The 17755-nt window shown below is 36.6% G+C and overlaps 1 protein-coding gene across 1 annotated transcript in view; it reads right to left on the bottom strand.

The window, feature by feature from the left end:
- The window catches only part of PRKD1 (protein kinase D1), a 324013-nt gene that overhangs the window by 120474 nt on the left and 185784 nt on the right, over window positions 1–17755 (bottom strand). The window contains exon 2 of the mRNA XM_036881284.2: window positions 7840–7978. Coding sequence (XP_036737179.1) covers window positions 7840–7978 — 139 coding nt within the window. The remainder of the gene's footprint in view (window positions 1–7839; window positions 7979–17755) is intronic.

Here is a 17755-nt window from a genome sequence, read left to right as displayed (position 1 = left end):
TTGGGAGAGGTGGGAAGTCTATGGAAACATCCTGACAGCCTGCTATCCGTATTCATTTTTCTATGAAAGTAGTTTAGTGTGGCACAAAGAAACTAAAACCAGGTTTTTTGAAAGACAGGGACAAAAAGAGAATTCATATTAAAATAATAAAAAGGAAATGCTGAAGACACACTTAACATAAACCATACTTAGAAGAAAAGAATAATGACCTGTAATTTTACAGTTACTTTTTCCATTGTGACAAACTCACCCGCATAGATAATTGCAACTAGAGTTGGAGAGGAATTGGCACTACTCAGCCTGGCAAATTTAGATGTGCAAGAACAACTACAAAGAAACATAAATACAAAAAGCTAGTATTTTGCAAACTTAACTGCCCAAGCAGTATTAGGGCTGGGAAGGTGGTTCCCACATTTAATTCTGCCTTCCTAAAAGCAAACAAACAAAACTGTATCCATATAACACACTCTTGGAGAAACAGCAATACACTGATCTCAAGGATTTTCTCTCCTGCCCATACTTCAGAGGGGGATAAAACACTGCTAAGCAATGTACTAAACCTAAGAGGAGTGGATATAACTGTCACAATGCCATATAAATCAGTTTCTATAGAAGAAAGGAGGACCTTGCTAGAATTTTCTTACCACATATTTTTTCCTGGCTGCTGTTTAGGCACTGAATCTTAGTAAAAGAAAAACATGGTCATGAGGACCCCTTAAATATGAGGACCTTAAGACACTATTTCAATTTTGATCAGAGTTGTGAAATTGTATCATGGGATCCTGTTTAGGCAGGGGCATGGTTACTTTATTATTTCAGATTTTATATTTTTTAGCTCTATAGAAAAGAGCCTCCAGGGTTTTCTTAATCTGATCACAGTTTGTATATTTATCAAATATTTATTTTTTTATGAGAAGAGGGGGATAATGGTTCTGTGGTAAAAATCATGTCAATGGAACTTGTAGCTCATTACTGGTTTTATTGTTACAAATATCATTAATGTTTCCCTGAAATACAAACTGCCTTACTGTGGTAGAAATTCTTTAACAGGTCCTTAAGAATTCCAGCTTACTGGTCCATGTTCAAAGGGCTAACCTAAGGTTGAAGTGTGTGAAGAGTGACTGAACACTTAGATTCAAGCTCTGGTACTACCTCTACTTACTGAAGGATGTGGGCAAGTGAACATTTATATTCTATAGCTTTTAATATATCTGATTTAACTACCTCCCTGAGTCACTGTGAAGGAAATATTACTTATGTAAACTGTCTCAAAAACTTGTGTTATTATATAAACAAAGATTCTTTCTTTCAAACTCCTGCTTCTCCATGGTGCAAATATTGCCGTCTGTGAGAGAGAAATGGCCTGTGTGTAATGTACAAGCCCTCTCAGACCATTTGGTCCAGGGGCTTGACCCAGAGGAGCGTCTCCTGTGTGGACGGCCGGGCCCAAGCCTCAACAGATACTTGGAGGAAAGAAAAAGTACTCTGTGACCAAGTGAATCTGGGAACTAATCTGGGAGAGTTATGCTTCACATTTTCATGTACCGAAGTTCTGAAGAATCCTGCATAAATAATTCTTTTAATATTGTTTAACACAACATTTCTCAAAGTTTATCAGACCAGGGCTCCTTCTGTGGTATGTTTAACGAACCATGAACACCACAGGGAAAGGCTGCTTAGAGTGTGAGAAGAGCAATCACAATAGCCAACGCATATTGTGCCGTTGCTATGTATAGAAACCCTTTGAAGTGCTTTGTATGCATTAACGTATTTTGATTATTGGAACAACCTTACCATGTAAGTTGTAGTGTTCTCTCCACTTTATAGCCAAGACAACTGGGGCACAGAATGATTAAATGTCTTGGCAAAGGTACAAGTAGTGAGGAACAGAGAAAAGATACGAACCAGATGATCCAGCCAATTGTTAGGCATACCACTTTACTTGCAGACTGAAGAAAACACAGAATCCATGTATTATTAGTGCTGTATGATACTTTCATCCATTGTCAGTTCCTTTCTTTAGATGAAAAAACAAACAAAACCCATGATCTAGAGGTTATAAAACTTGTACAAAATCACAAAGTAAATCAATGGCACTATATGCCCAAGAAATAAATTCTTCAGCCCTTCAGGGCAGACCCAAAAACCATTTGGCAAACACAATGAACAGTGTATGAGGACAACACCTGGGATGGGGAAAAGGAACTGTGATGGCTCTTACGTGACTGCAGCTCTCCTTAGAGTCTCCTTCATGTTCTCATACTCCTTTTCAACTATATCCACATGGTTATTATAGCTCTTTAATTTTACCTTTAAACAATTTCTTGCTCTCTCTACCTCATTTTCAGGGGCTCTTTTGTCACTGCCTGAAAATAGACCCATATCCCCTCTGCTGAGACTACAGCACTAGCTTTCTAATGGGGCCCCCACCTCTAGATAGTGGAGAACATATGACCACATCTGTGGAAAATGTGGAAAAAGTCTTTTGCAAAAGTTAAAAATAATACAGGATAATCTGTTATAAAGAATGATGAAAAATATGATCTTTACCATTAATGAAAGAAGGAAAGATTCAGCATTTAGCTCTGATTTAAAAATTGTGATTGTATTTGAAAAATTCTTTAATCCTTGTCTATTTTCCATTTAACCACCTAGAAGATAGATACACACACACACACATTATTAGCGATCAAACCCCAAAACAAAAACTAAAAAAGAGCTGAGTTGTGCAGTTGAGTTGAGTTGAATGAGTTGAGTTGAATGCAGTGCTGTTATTAATTGTTTTGCTATGGCTGAATTACCAGTCTTTGATAGAGACCCATCACGAAGAAGACTTCAGATAAATTCCATGAACTCTATTTTACAGTTCAGTACCACACACTTGAACCTGACTTTGACTTTAATTAGAGATATTCCATTTGCTGTGCTTTCCTACTTCATAACAATAGTAGCGATTGCTAATTCTTTGCTCAACAGACAAAGAACATTTGCCAGGGGTGGGAGAGTACATGGTGGGGAACTTCCATACAGTTATTTCTTTTTTTCTCCGTAACCCAACCCACCCACCCATGAGGAATATTTTCCTAGCTTACTGGGTCTAAATGTACTAGCTCACACAAGCCATGTTTCTCAACAAGAAAAAGAGAGAAAAAAATCAGCAAATTAGCCAGGAGCAGTTTGGTTAGTACTAACAGATGATGAAAGATCTCAGCAGAAAAATGGCACAAGCAAAAGAAACTTCTTGATGTTTTCTGAGAGAAGAGTATTTAACCTTCCTCAAAATTAATTGTTGCCATATTTTCTCACATTTCACTCTACTTCTTTGTCAGAAAAATCTTCCTGTTGGTGGAATGTTGGGTAAGCATTCAAAGAAACAGATTATATTTATGTTGAACTACAGAGTGCAATTTAATTTTTCATGAGAAACAAGGAAACTTAAATAAATACAATTTAATGGTAGAATTTTAGTCTTCAAGAGGAAAATTTCCACAGCATGTTTACATTCTGGAACTGGTTGGAAGGCAATAAAGGTATGTCCAGTGTTTATTCCTCTACTCCCATACCCACTGCACTCTGAAGGAAGCTGATCTTTAATCACATCTTCAGGAAGTGCCCAATCATAGCACTCCATCCTCTTCAGGAACTGGTTCAGGAATGAATATTTGATATGAACTCTCTTGTACCCATGGCCTAAGTGTCTTAGTTACTATCATTTGTCTTGCCTCAAATTATAATTAATGCAATCCTTCCCACATCCCAGGTACCAACTTCTTGTCAGGGTTGACTGAATGCATGGCAAGGAGACTTGAATTTCAGTTTACTTTTGAGGATATAGCTAGAAGTAATATTTTTACAATACATCAATATTTTTATAAAGTGCTGTTTATGAGATAACTTCTAATGTGATAGCCAATAGTCAATTATTGAACTCATATGTTTATTGAGAACCTCATGACTCTGGTAATAAAAGGATGGGGGGAGAGGACTGCTGAACAATAGTGAGGCCAGGTGAGGTCGATCTGCCTTGTGCCATGGTGTCAGGGGACTGTGTCCAGAAGTGATGTGTGGCTCAGGAAACAGGAATGGCAAAAAAATGGATGGTAAAGTACATAATTCAGATTACAGACAAGTAAAGCAGGCCCTGCTAGGAACATACAAAGTAGTTGAGACTGCATCATAGTGATGTCAGACATGCATAGGATGGGCCAAGTGCTATGGAGAGAGAAAAAGAAAGGGAACAATATAGTCCAAAAATGGTAGAGAGCTAGCAAATGAAAACTAGAGTGAAGAAGACAGGAAACAGGTATGGGCATGTGGCAGTGATGGTTAAGATGCAGCTCGGTGCCCCAAGCAGAGATCAGCAGTGAGGTCAGCTATGGACTATGCTGCAGATGACTGACAACAAACAGACAAGGTGAGAGGCATGGGGGACAGACTGGGCTGTAAATGGAGGGATGGGAGATCTTAAGGAATGTTAATTTTAAACATTTATTGAGAAATTCACAATGCTAAGCATTAGAGTCCAAGAGGAGGTAGGAGAATATAGCTACCAAGGAAGTTGGCAGGTAAATGCTGGAGAGCTAAGTATAACTGAGTGTGTGTGCATGTGTGTGTGTGTGTGTGTGTGTGTGTATGTGTAAAATTAAATTTGTATAACTGAATAACTAACTTGACTATTAAATGACAGTGGGGAAATAGGACTAGGGAAATAGGTGTATGTGGAATGACAAAAGGGTTCAAAGGCTCCACATTCAAAATTGGAATTGGGCTATTATATAATTGGCTCCTTTTAAATACCAACAAGGTAGCTGATAAGAGTAGGAGAGGCCACCCTGAGCAGGTGCTGGGACAGCAAGTGAGGAAAAGGTCTGTCCTTCATTCTCCAAAGAAGACCTACAGATAGATGGCTGACAGACACATAAAATGATGCTCAACATCACTAATCGTAAGGCAAATGCAAATCAAAACCACAGTGAGGTATCACTGCACACCAATCAGAATGGCTACTATCCAAAACACAAGAAATAATAAATGTTGACCAGGATATGGAAAAAAGGGAACCTCCTAAACTGTTGGTGGGAATGTAAACTGGTCCAGCCACTTTGGAAAACAACACGGGGGTTCCTCAAAAATAAAAATAGAAATGCCATGTGACCCAGCAACTCCACTTCTTGGGAATTTACCTGAAGAAAACAAAATCACTAATTTGAAAAGACATACGTCCACCTATGTTCATTGCAGCATTATTTACAATAGAAAGATATGGAAGCAACCCAAATACCCATGAATAGATGAATGGTTAAAGAGGTGGTACATGTACATAATGGAATATTACTCAGCCATAAAAAAGAAGGAAATTTTGCCATTTGAGACAACATGGAAGGACCATGAGGGTGTCCTGCTTAGTGAAATAAGCCTGGCTGAGGAAGACAAATACCATGTGATTTAACTGATATGTGGAATCTAAAAAAACAAAACCAACAAGCAAAATAGAAACAGACCCATAAATATGGACAACAGACTATTGGTTCCCATAGGGAAGGGACTGGGGGATGGGTGAAATAAGTGAAAGGGATAAAGAGGTACAAACTGCAAGTAAGTTAGTCATAGAAATGGAAGTATAACAGATAGAATATAACCAATAATACTGTAATATTTTGGTATTGTAAGAGGGCAAACTAACTTACCATGGCAAGCATCTGGTAATGTACACAATTACCAAGTCACTATGTTATACATCTGAAACCAATATAATATTGCATATCAACTTTGCTCAAAAAAAAAAAGAAAAGGAAAAAAAAACCAGCATAAAGATTAAAAAAAAAAAAAAAAAGAAAAATTGGACAAAATTTGTGTCTGGATGTGGACATTATGAACCAGAAAGGAAATGGGGATTTTCCTCACTTGCTGAGGTAATTTGGAAATGCTTGTAATAGATTATTAACAATGGTTATCTCTGGGTGATAGGATTTAAGGGTAATTTTTCTACTTTTTAATGTGTCCATATTTCCTACAATGAACACACACTGTTCTTTTGTAATAAAAGTTGTTTAACTACTAAAAGAAAAGAGAAAGTTCTGTCTTTAAACACCTCAGCAATTGTGGCCAGGGAGACAGGAGAGGCAGAACATAGAACCCAAAGGGTAGATGGCAGGATGACTGAGTACAAGCACAACGGGTCCTTGGTCTGCAAAGAGGGCAAGTGAAAGTGGCATGCTGTTCCTCGGGCAGGAGGGGCTCTTTGGAGGGCACAGGTCTGTGGGGAAGGGCAGGTCTGCTCACGAAGTTTGGGATAAACCTGAAGGGGCAGCCCCCCTCCACAAGCCCACACACACCCACACACAGCTTGCATCCAGTCTGTCTGGTACTACTATAAAGCTCTTGATAACAAAAGTAAAATGAAAAGAAAAATAAATTTAGATATGCAATTTAAAAAATCCTCAAAGATTTCTAGACATTGCCACAGGGAAAAAATGCTCATAAAACATATTACATTATTTGTGAAACAGTCTGGCTATGAGTTTAATATGAATTATGGTGAGAATAGATCCAGTGCGTGACTTCCCTGAATAATTTATTCCAGGCAGCCCCTGGCGTTCAGAAACAGGAAACTTAGAAAACGAGATGTCCAGGCACTAGTTGTGCATAGGCCAATGACAAAGGAAACAAACAAAAAGCAAAGGGAGAACACAGTCAAAGCAAGTGGCTTTTGCTTGGCTTAATGGGACCCCATGAAAGCTTTTGCTCTTGGTTTGTTTATTTAGCAATGGGCAACCTTATAAACAGGAAAAGTATTACTTTTACCTTGCAAAACGGGTTGTTTTATATAATCTATCTACACAATGAAAATGTGGCAATCCCGGGACTCATACAGTGATAGGCCATCGATAAAGTCAAAGCAAACTAGACTAAATCAAACACAGACCAACTGAATCATAATCAGTGCACTCAGTGTGGGGCTCAGGACAAGTGGAAGAACTTGAGGAAAAGGAGCCTAGAATTGTGGAAGTAACGAATTTCCTTTACTCAAAGGGACAGCAAGGAAAGAAGGCTGAGGGGAGAAAGCAGCAATGAGTTCCTCATTGCTTAATTTTAACAAAAATAAATAGAAAAATCTGAGTTTCTCAATAATGACTCAATTTTAAGGAAATAAATGGTAAAAATCTGGACTTCATCACAATATTGCAATGATTATTATTATAAGGATTCCCATAGAGCTGTCTTCTGGCACTTTTTTTAAGTTAAATATATCCACTTTTTCTGCAGTGATAGACACAGGTTACTAACTTCTAAACAAGAAATATAAATCTGGACAGAGGGCAATGCGGCCATTGCTCAGCCATTGAGTTAGCTAGTGCCGTAGGGCCTGGCTTGGCCTAGCCTGCTCTAACCCCTCAGCTCTGGATTCTGAGTTGGGCTTGGCTTGGATCTACTGGACTTCGGACTCAACTAAAGCAATGGTTTCTTAGCCCTGCTGTTATTTCTTGGCTTTAAGATACTCAGGACATCTGCGGTCTGGACATCTGTCTTAGCCTCACTGTAGGTCAGGTTTTGTTTGCTTTTGCTGTTTCTGTCCAAAAGATCAGTAATGAATGAAAGCACACGTGTGTGCTTTGGGGGGACTGGGGAGAACGTGACTGTGACAGTACTGGGAATGGAAACAGCTAATTCAAGGGAGACCTTTTGGATTTTCCAAAATAATTTTGAGAGTTGATACAGATAGAACCGTAAAATTTCCTTTTAGGGCCAAGTCTGATGTGTATTTTCTATGTTGCCTTATGCCCAAGAATTCTTCAAATGCAAATTATTAATCTATGGATAGAGAAAAAAATATACTACCTGACAAGACAACTTCAATAAGATCACCTTCCTGGATATCGCAGGCCATTTTCACCAGCTGGAGGATGTTTTCAGAGGTAGGGTCATGGCGAAAAAGCAGGATCTTATCATACATTCCATAGAAACCACATTCAGGGAACTGTAAATACAAATACCACAACAGATTAAATGTCAAAATCCTCTAAATTTAAAATGAAAACAAAATAAATAAATGTCAGGGCACAAATACAAGCTAATTAGAACAGTTCTAAGTTTCGAGAACATTCAAAATAAAAATGCACGGCAAAAATTGACACTGACATGACTCCAAATTAGGAGGAAAGAAATCACCTATCATGGGGCATAATGACAAAATCATCTCATTGGAGAGCAAGAAACAGGAGAACAGGGGATAAGATTCAAAACAATTCCTGGCAAAGGTGGTTAAGAAATTTAATAAGTGGGAAGAACTGTGCATTTTCATATGATCTATAGCAATCCAATAGCATAAAAATGGGAGTTAATTTATTGCAATTCCATTACACATACTGCTGCAATCTGTTTGCAAAAATAAGGTCAGTCCATTTTGGCATATTCAAAAATAAGACATGAGTCAATAAATCTAAATGTGTTCGTGTGTGGGCAGAAGCGTTATCTAGAATCTTTGACTCAGGAATTCTAACAGCAAAGGAGATAACCCAACTCTCCCTTCTGTTGCTGCCCATACATTGCCTTTAGCTTTCATGCAATAAAGGTAAGATAGATAAATACAATAGCTAAACATAAGTTTAAGTATAAATAGTTTATATTCTCTGCACAGGGATAAATTAAAGAATTTATTACTCAAGGACAATCTCCCAATAGCAGGCATATATTGAAACCTAAACAAATGACAAGTCATAGTGAACAAACCCAGGAAAATTATTGTATTAACAATTGTTATTATAATATTAACTATTACTATTATTCCCTGCATTTCCTTTCTTCCTTCTAATGCAAGGAAGAACCCTAAATTCAAATCGTAGCCCTACTTGCTTAAAAGTAGAATTATTTGATAAAAGGGAAGGAACAGCCTTAAGGATCTCAAAACAAATTTCAAACGGATTACAAAGCTCAACCCAAATCTCATGAGCTGTGTGAGAGAAGGTCCATCAGCACCAGCTTTGAGTATTTTTGTTAAAACGACCTAGGTTAATTTGGTATGTTAAAAGGGCTCTTCTTGTATGTGACTTTTTCACATAATAATTAAGGATTTTTATTTCTTTTATAAATCGATATTTGTAATGTCATAGAAAAAGATCATAAGCCAAAGAGAGAAAATTGTCTTCCTATTTCTGCAACTAGTGATGGGTTTGACAGTTACATCAATAAAGGTGGTTTTTAAGGGGCTACTGTCATGGAGAAATGTCCAGAACATGATATCTTCTGAAGATAAACACAATATATTGTGAATTCCTCTTTATTTTTTCTTACTAATAAAATTAGGGTCTACATTCACATGAGACATTTTGTATGAATTAAGAATGGGTACATTCAGAACATCCTTTTGCTCTTAGGAGTCTGTTGATGACTTGGCTTGAAATTACTTCTGCACATCACTTAGTAAAGTTAGTTTCCTTAAAAGAAACACAAGAGCTGAAATGATGTAACTGCTTTCATTATGCTAGTTAAAAGAAAAAAATAGTTCCCTTTTTTGTAATTTCTCCAATAATTAGAGTACAAGGAAAGGAAAAAGCAATGGATAGTTCATGTACTATTCCAAAAATAAACTTCGCTGAAGTACAATTTAATGAAATAAAATGGACATATTATAAGTGTATAAGTCTATGAGTTTTGGCAAACATCAACACCCATGCAACCAAAATCACAACCAAGCCATGAAACATTTTCATCAACTTCCTGAATTTTACTGTGTCCTTTTGTAGTTGGTGCTACCCACAGTCTTGACCCTAGCACAGATTTGCTCTCTGATTCCATAGATTAATTCATCTTCTGTAGAATTTCATACAAATGAAATCATGAACTATGTATATTGCCCTATTTATTAGCTTCTTTTAAATTTCTCTCAAAAATGTTTTGTAGCTTTCAGTGCATGCATATTTGGACATATTTGCTAAATTTGTCTCTAAGTATTTAATATTTTTATGCTATTATAAATGGTTAAGGTATAATAAACATATAGTAAAATTAAACCTTTGTAGTATGTAGTTCTGCAAGTTCTGAAAAATGTATACCAAAACCAAATGCCATAAATGTAGTATACACATCACATCACAGACAAGATACAGAACAATTCCATCAGTAAAAAATTTCTCCATGCCCATTTATAGTCAACTTCTCCCTTAACCCCCAGCCCCTGCCAAACACTGATCTGTTTTCTGTCCCCATAATTCGGTCTTTTCAAGAATGTCATATGAATGGTATCATACAGTACATAATTTTGAACCTGACTTTTTCACTTAGCATAGTAAATTTGAAATTTTTCCGTGTTCTTGCGTACATGATTAATCTATTTCATTTTGTTGTTGAGTATTCCATTGTATTGTATGGCTGTACCACAATGAGGAATGTATCCATTCCTCAATTGAGGAGCATTTCAGTTAGTTCCAGTTTTTGACTATTGCAAATACAGCTGCTAAAAATGCTCACTTAGAGGTTTTTGTGTGAATATAAGTTTTTATTTTTCTGGGGTGTAGATAAATGGTTGTATAACTTAATAAGAAACTGACAAACTGTTTTCAAAATGGCTGTACATTTGCATTCCCACAGGCTATGCAAGAGATTTCCAGTGGCTCTGCATCCTTGACAGAACTTGGTAATATTGGTTGTTTTTATTTTAGACATTCTAATTAGGTGTGTAATGGTATCTCATAGTTTTAATCTGCATTTCCCCAATGACTACTAGTGTTTAGTATCTTTTCATGTGCTTATTTGCCACACACACACATATACACATTTGATCAACTCCTTTGCCCATTTTATGAAAATTTTGTAGTTTGGTTTTTTTATTAAGTTCTGGCAATACTTTCTATTATAGAAAAAAAGCAGTTTATTGGTTATGTTTCACATATATTTTCTTTCACTCTGTGGTTTGTCCTTTCATACCAACATTTTTTTTCTTAAGTTGTTAATTTATATGAAACCAATGTTATTAAATATATCTTTATGGACCATACTTTTAACATCTAATTAATCTTTGTATTATCTGAAGTAACATAGATTTTCTCCTATGTCTTATTCTACAAATTAATTGGAGTCTTACACTTGAGTCTATGATCTCCTGTGAGGTAATTTTTTAATGAAGTTAACGAATATGGATTGAGGTTCTTTTGTTTTTGCATATTCAGGAAGATTTATATGGCATTGGTACAAGTTTTTCCTTAAATTTTGGTTAGAATTCTTCAGCAAAGCCATCTGAGGTTGGATTTTTCTTTTTTGTAAGGTTTAAAACTACATATTTAATTTCCCTAATAGTAATAGCACTACTTAGATTTCAAGTTCCCTTTAAGTGAGCTTTGGCAATTTGTATCTCTCAAGGAACCTATTCACTTCATTGCAGTTGTCAAATTTATGGGCAAAAACATTTTTTCATATTATTCCCTTATACCCTTTTAATGTCTGTAGGGTCTTTAGTGATGTCTCATTATTATTTTCTTATATTTATGTCTTTCTTTTTTTATTGATTGCTCTGGCCATTGGTCTATTTGTTTTTATGCCAGTACTATATTGTTTGGGTTACCATAATACATTTTGAAATCAAGAAGTGTTATGCCTCCAGCTCAAACTTGCTTGGGCTATTTGGGGTCTTATGTAGTTCCATATGAATTTTAGGATCGTGTTTTCTATTTCTGTAAAAATGCCATTAGGATTTTGATAGGGATTGCATTGAATATGTAGATTGCTTGGGGTAGTATGGACATTTTAATAATATTAATTCTTCCAAAACATGAACACACAATGCCTTTCTTTATTCCTGTTTGTTTTGATTTCTTTCAGTGGTGTTTCATGATTTTCCGTGTACATGTCGTTCATCTCCTATTTTCATGTAATTTTTTGAAGGTTATTTTCTGCTATGTCTATAACCTCTACCATTTGTGGTCTGTTTCCATCAACTCTTCTAATCCTTATTATGGGTCACATTTTCCTGTTTTTTCACATGTGTATTTTTTAAATTAATGCCAGATTTTATTAATTAATGTGAGCAGTTTGACATTGTTGTCTTCCTTTAAAGAATGTTGATATTTGTTTTGGCAAAACATTAAGGTACTTACAAATCAATTTTATCTTTTCAAAGCTTAAATTTAAGCTTTGTTAAGGCAGCTCAAGAACAGTATTTGCTCTAGGGATAATTTAGCTCCACCATTAATGCATGATTCTTTGAACATCTCTATGGAGTTCCCAAATGTTCAGCGAAATCTCTCCTATTTGCCTGGTAGAAACTCAAATGTCTCTAGCCCTGTGTGAGATCAGGAAAGTGTTCATTTCATAATTTCCAACAGCTATTCTTTCTTCTGCCTTATAGCTTTTTTTACCCTATGCATACACAGATGTCTATTTAGTCCAATACTCAAGGGAACCTTTAAGCAGATTTCTAGAGCTCTTTCTTTGTATAGGTCCCACCTTCCAGTATTCCTCCCCTAAAACTCCTGTTGACATGGTCATCCTGAGCTCTATTCTGTGTCTCCTTCCTGCAACCAGGCAACCAAGCTTCTTGGGTTCTCTCTGCCTAGACTGTACTGGGACCTGCCTCTGGGCAGGAAGCTCAGATGACTGTAGTACTTACCTTGCTTTTTTTCCCTTCTCTCAGGAATCACAGTCCCACACTATCTATTGGCCAGTGTCTAAAACAAGCATTTCATACATATTTTATATTGTTTTCTATTTGCTTGGAGCAGGCAAGCATGTCCCATACCAAGTAATCCTTGTGAATGGAACCCAAAGTCTCATGTGTTTTTTAGATATAGAATATTAATCTTTTTTACCCAACCTTTGGACTACTTAATTCTATGTAAATGTCATTTGCAAGAAAATTAAGTTATAGAAAAAAATGTGCATAACTTATGAGTGCATTTTTAAGATTACATTAAAATAAATATGCAACATGTATTTGATTAAATAAAAATACAAAATGTAGTTATTATATAATTCTCAAACCCCAGTTTGAGCTACACTGAGTTTAACTGCTAAGAGACTGTACAAATGTTCTTCAAAATATAATATGTACATATATATATATATATATATTTTTTTTTTTTGTAGATAATTATTTTTTATTGAAGGGTAGTTGACATACAGTATTACATTAGTTTCAGGTGTACAACACAGTGATTCAACATTTATATACATCATAATTCTAGGTACCAGCTATCACCATACAAAGTTGTTACAATACAAAATATAATATATTAACAAATGCAAAGATCCTTTTACCATATCTTTAAACCATGAGTAGCTGATTCTGACTCAAGAAAGGAGAGAGAAAATTGAAAGGATTCAGTGTTTGGGCTGGGATGAATAGAAAATAATAGCTGGAGAGGCAGGAGATGCAAGGCAATTGTTTCTCCAAAGAATAGCTAAACTTTACAGTGTCTTCTAACCAATGCCTTGTCAGTGAGCCTGTGTGGTGGAAGGATCACGCAGGAATCCTGAGGAGGGGCTTAGGAGACAAGGACTCTGCTGGCTCTCCACCATTTTCGTGCAAGATGGCCTTATCCACACGCCTCTTGCTTTCCTCAAGGACATCACTATATTCTGTTTCTCTGTGGTCCTGAATTGCTAACATTTGAACATCACATTCTGTGTTGTGCCTCTGTAAAACCATGGGCATAATGTAATAAGTGATTTGGTATTCAAGTAAGGCCTGAATGCCTCATATCCTAATTACTGTATTTCTTTCTAAGGGTGGCTGTCTTGCCAATGGGTTTCAGCCCAGGGCAAGTTCGCTATGGATTCAATGTGACCAAAGAAATTGACAGCAGAACGATCTTGGGGTGAAAGGGTTTATTACCTGGCTTAATCTCTGGCGGTAGGTCGAGCACTAGCATCTCTATGTCCGTTCAGAGCACTGGGCCAAGCTCTCTATATAGCATAGTAATGGTTTATTGCCTAAAGGTGTGGAAGCAGTAGCCTAGCAACAGGCCAGCTACATCATCAGGTGGTTTAAGTTCAGTGAGGATCCTGGCCACAGGAACCCCAACTTCCCCACAGTGGCTCAGAAAACATTTTGAAAAATAAGAATAGATGGACTAATACCAATAAATCCACACATATTAAACGTATTGTTTAAAAAGACTAAATTAAATTTTTTAAATGAAGATAGTTATAATATTCATGAAGTTTATCTGTCCAATATATAAATTGTATTGAACTGAGGTATAGATATCCTCTCTTCCAAATTCTTTCTTACTGGGTTAGAGACATGGCTTTTCACTCTTCATTAGCAAACCATTCAGAAATAGATTATAGAGCCTTGTGAAGCATGGCACAAGGGTGAACATGGAGGCCTAGCCTCTTGGGATAGTTGTCATGGCAGCAAGAGCTGAGGGTTCGATTTTTTTCAGATTACACCTTTTATTATTGGCCAGAAACAAAATATATGCACATTGTCTTTTAATGTTAGAGGGAAAAAAATCTTTTCTTTTATGTAACATAATATTCTGCTTGAATAGAAACTATATACAATAAGACTTTCAAAAATTGTATTTATAAATGATGTCTGGAAGGTGAAAAGTGTAACAGAACAATGCCTGACAACTGAGAAGAGAACATATTGGGGGAAACACTCATAGAACAACATTCCCTAATTTGGTCATAATCATCTGTTTTTATGTGAAGGTGTGTGAGCTTTGAAATCTGAAAACCCTCATTAAACTAAACAGGCTTTCAGAAAGGCTCAGAGGCTTGTAAACTCAGCTAGAGCTTATTACAAGATCAGTTCTGTGTTTCTCAGAGGCTTTGTGGTTGTGAGCACAAACATCTGAGATAAATGATTTCAAGCTCTCTCCAAGTTCGACTAACAAAACTGGCCACTGTGAAAATATGGCCAACAATCCCAGCACTGGTCCTAAGCTCTTTAATTCTACCCTGTACTGGAAACCTCTGTGCTGTGTGTGTCATTTGGCATTCTTGACCACAGAGCACAATTTACTGTTACATTTCACTATAAATTCATGGCTGGCCAGACAATGCACTCCAGAGTAGAATAAATACATGTTTTAATGAGTAGTTGAAATGCGACCTGGCCAACAGGCACTGTAAGGAACAGAGGGTGCTTTTCCACAGTTGAGGCCAATCACAAGGGCAAGCAACAAGCAATACAAAAAACAAGTTAATCCATGATTCAGTCAAGTTGAAAAAAAGGAGAAAGAGAGAGAGAGAGAGAGATGGCCTGATTAGGAAATGAAAATATACTGCCAGTTTACTTTTGCTAAAGGTGATGAAAATCCTGAAATTAAATTATTCTGCTCAATAACAGAACACATTAGGCAGCTGAATACTGTACTCCTCTTACTGAAAATAATTCCTAAGTCATTTTCCAAGAACTCTCCTATTTACAACAAGTAGTGCCATGACTGGTCACCCTTAATGAGCAAATAAATTAAAAAGATGTTACCACTTCCTAGCTTGGCCAAAGTGCTCCCTAAGTGTTGTTCCAGGAATACAGGGACATCAATGACACATTTTGAGCAACTATTTAACAAGAATGCCCAACAAAAAGCTGGGTGAAAATATCTCTCAATTCCCTTGGTGAAGCTGTACCTGAGTGATGTCAGCACTGGGCTCTGAAAAGCAGGAAAGATTAAGGCAACTGAAGATGGTACTGAAGGCAGAAGGTCCTTAGGCCAACTGGATCCTTCTGAGGGATGCCATGAGTAAGAACAAAGACACCAGTCATAAACTCATACTATTAACTTTGCCAAAGAAACTAAATTACTGCTTTTCAGTCACCTCACAACTTTAAAAAATCATCTAAAAACAGAGTACAAATTTAAGCCATTCAAAAACTTAAGTATATGAAGAAACAGCAAATACTTAGTGAATAAGCACTGGGTGATTACCATGCATACAGCACTACAGCTTTAACAACAAAAATATAAGATGACTAAAGACTACAAACTTCACTGAACACTAAATTTTCACTTAGAAACACAAGTTATAAGTGAAAGAAGAAAAGAAAAAGTGAAATACATTATTTTGAGGCATAGTTCTGAAATGTATTCAAATTTGGGCACAGGAGTCTTATTTGGTGACTTCATAACCTCAAAAGGAGGAACATGAAAAGAATTCCACTCACTATGAGCACACAGCTATGAGACTATTTTCTGAATGTAACCTTGGGAAACAGAAACCATAGGATTTTTTAGCTTTTCTGTTTTCCTCCCCACCTCCTGCACCCAGGGTCCTCCCCAGCACCCCCAAGCTAGGCAGAAAAATGAACGGTGTTCCATCACCCATTACAGTAACTAAGACCCCACTATCAAAGGTAGTATTTGCTCTCTCTTCAGTGGCGACTTTTATTCGAGATCGCTGGTCGAATCATTGATCTCTCAGTCCCAAAGATGTGTCGTGATAATAAGTCTGTAATACCTATTTTCATGAAATATTTTTAAAGGCCTCTGAAAACTTCCAGTTTCTGAAATGATGAAGACTAAATGGTATTCAATGTTGAACTAAGAAGATTCACTATACATTGCCCAAGCCATGTAATACAGCACAACTGTCCAGTTCAGAGCCACTTACATATGCATTCTCCATTTTACTTTGGTATTTTCTGGGCCATAGGCATGCTGTCCAAATGGAGATAACCCTGGCAGACAGTTCAAAGCCCTTGCCTTGTTCACTCTGCAATTCTTTCTCTCACACCAGCACCTGCAATGATATCACTCCCTGCTCCACAAATCCAATGTTTCCTTGAAAAGGGATGCCTAACACCAAGGGTCTATCAACTTTAGAAATCTTCAAGGTCCATATTTAGAAACACAAAGCCACTCTAATATTCCTCTCTTCACCCTCCTGCCAAAAAAAATTCCTTTTCTTGTTCAAGATAGGGCTTTCATATATTCTACTCTTGCCTTCCTAAAGGCAGATCTAGAATCTGACCCAAGGACTCTTCTGTTTAGATATCATTTTTTTTTTGAGAGGGCATCTTTCATATTTATTGATCAAATGGTTGTTAACAACAATAAAATTCTGTATAGGGGACTCAATGCACAATCATTAATCAACTCCAAGCCTAATTCTCAACAGTCTCCAATCTTCTGAAGCATAACGAACAAGTTCTTACATGGTGAACAAGTTCTTACATAGTGAATAAGTTCTTACATGGTGAACAGTGCAAGGGCAGTCATATCACAGAAACTTTCAGTTTTGTTTTGATCACACATCATGAACTATAAACAATCAGGTCAGATATGATTATTTGTTTTATTTTTATACTTGATTTATATGTGAATCCCACCTTTCTCCCTTATTATTATTATTATTATTTTTTTAATAAAATGCTGAAGTGGTAGGTAGATGCAAGATAAAGGTAAAAACATAATTTAGTGCTGTAAGAGGGCAAATGTAGATGATCAGGCCTGTACCTATAGACTAAGTATTAATCCAAGCTAGACAAGGGCAACAAAACATCCACGGATGCAGAAGATTTCTCTCAAAACAGGGGGGATGAGGTTCTAACCTCTGTTGATTCCCAATTTCTCACCTGATGGCCCCCCTGCGACTGTGCCTGTCTTAGGTTGTTCCTCCCTTGAGGAATTAGATATCCTTTCTTAAAATCATTTTCCTTTCCATTAAGTTCAAAATCTCATTGCTTAAATAATCACTTCTACTAATAATTTTGAATTTGGACCTTAGCCTTACCCTCTATTTGTATTACAGCAAAGGAAAATAAAAGGAAAAAAGATTATCTGAGAAGAGAAGGAATATATTTCACCAA

This window comes from Manis pentadactyla, chromosome 11, assembly GCF_030020395.1.
Source record: "Manis pentadactyla isolate mManPen7 chromosome 11, mManPen7.hap1, whole genome shotgun sequence".
In the NCBI taxonomy this organism is placed as follows: Eukaryota; Metazoa; Chordata; class Mammalia; order Pholidota; family Manidae; genus Manis; species Manis pentadactyla.
Note: the sequence above shows the minus strand (reverse complement) of the source record. Positions and strands in the feature narration are given on the sequence as shown.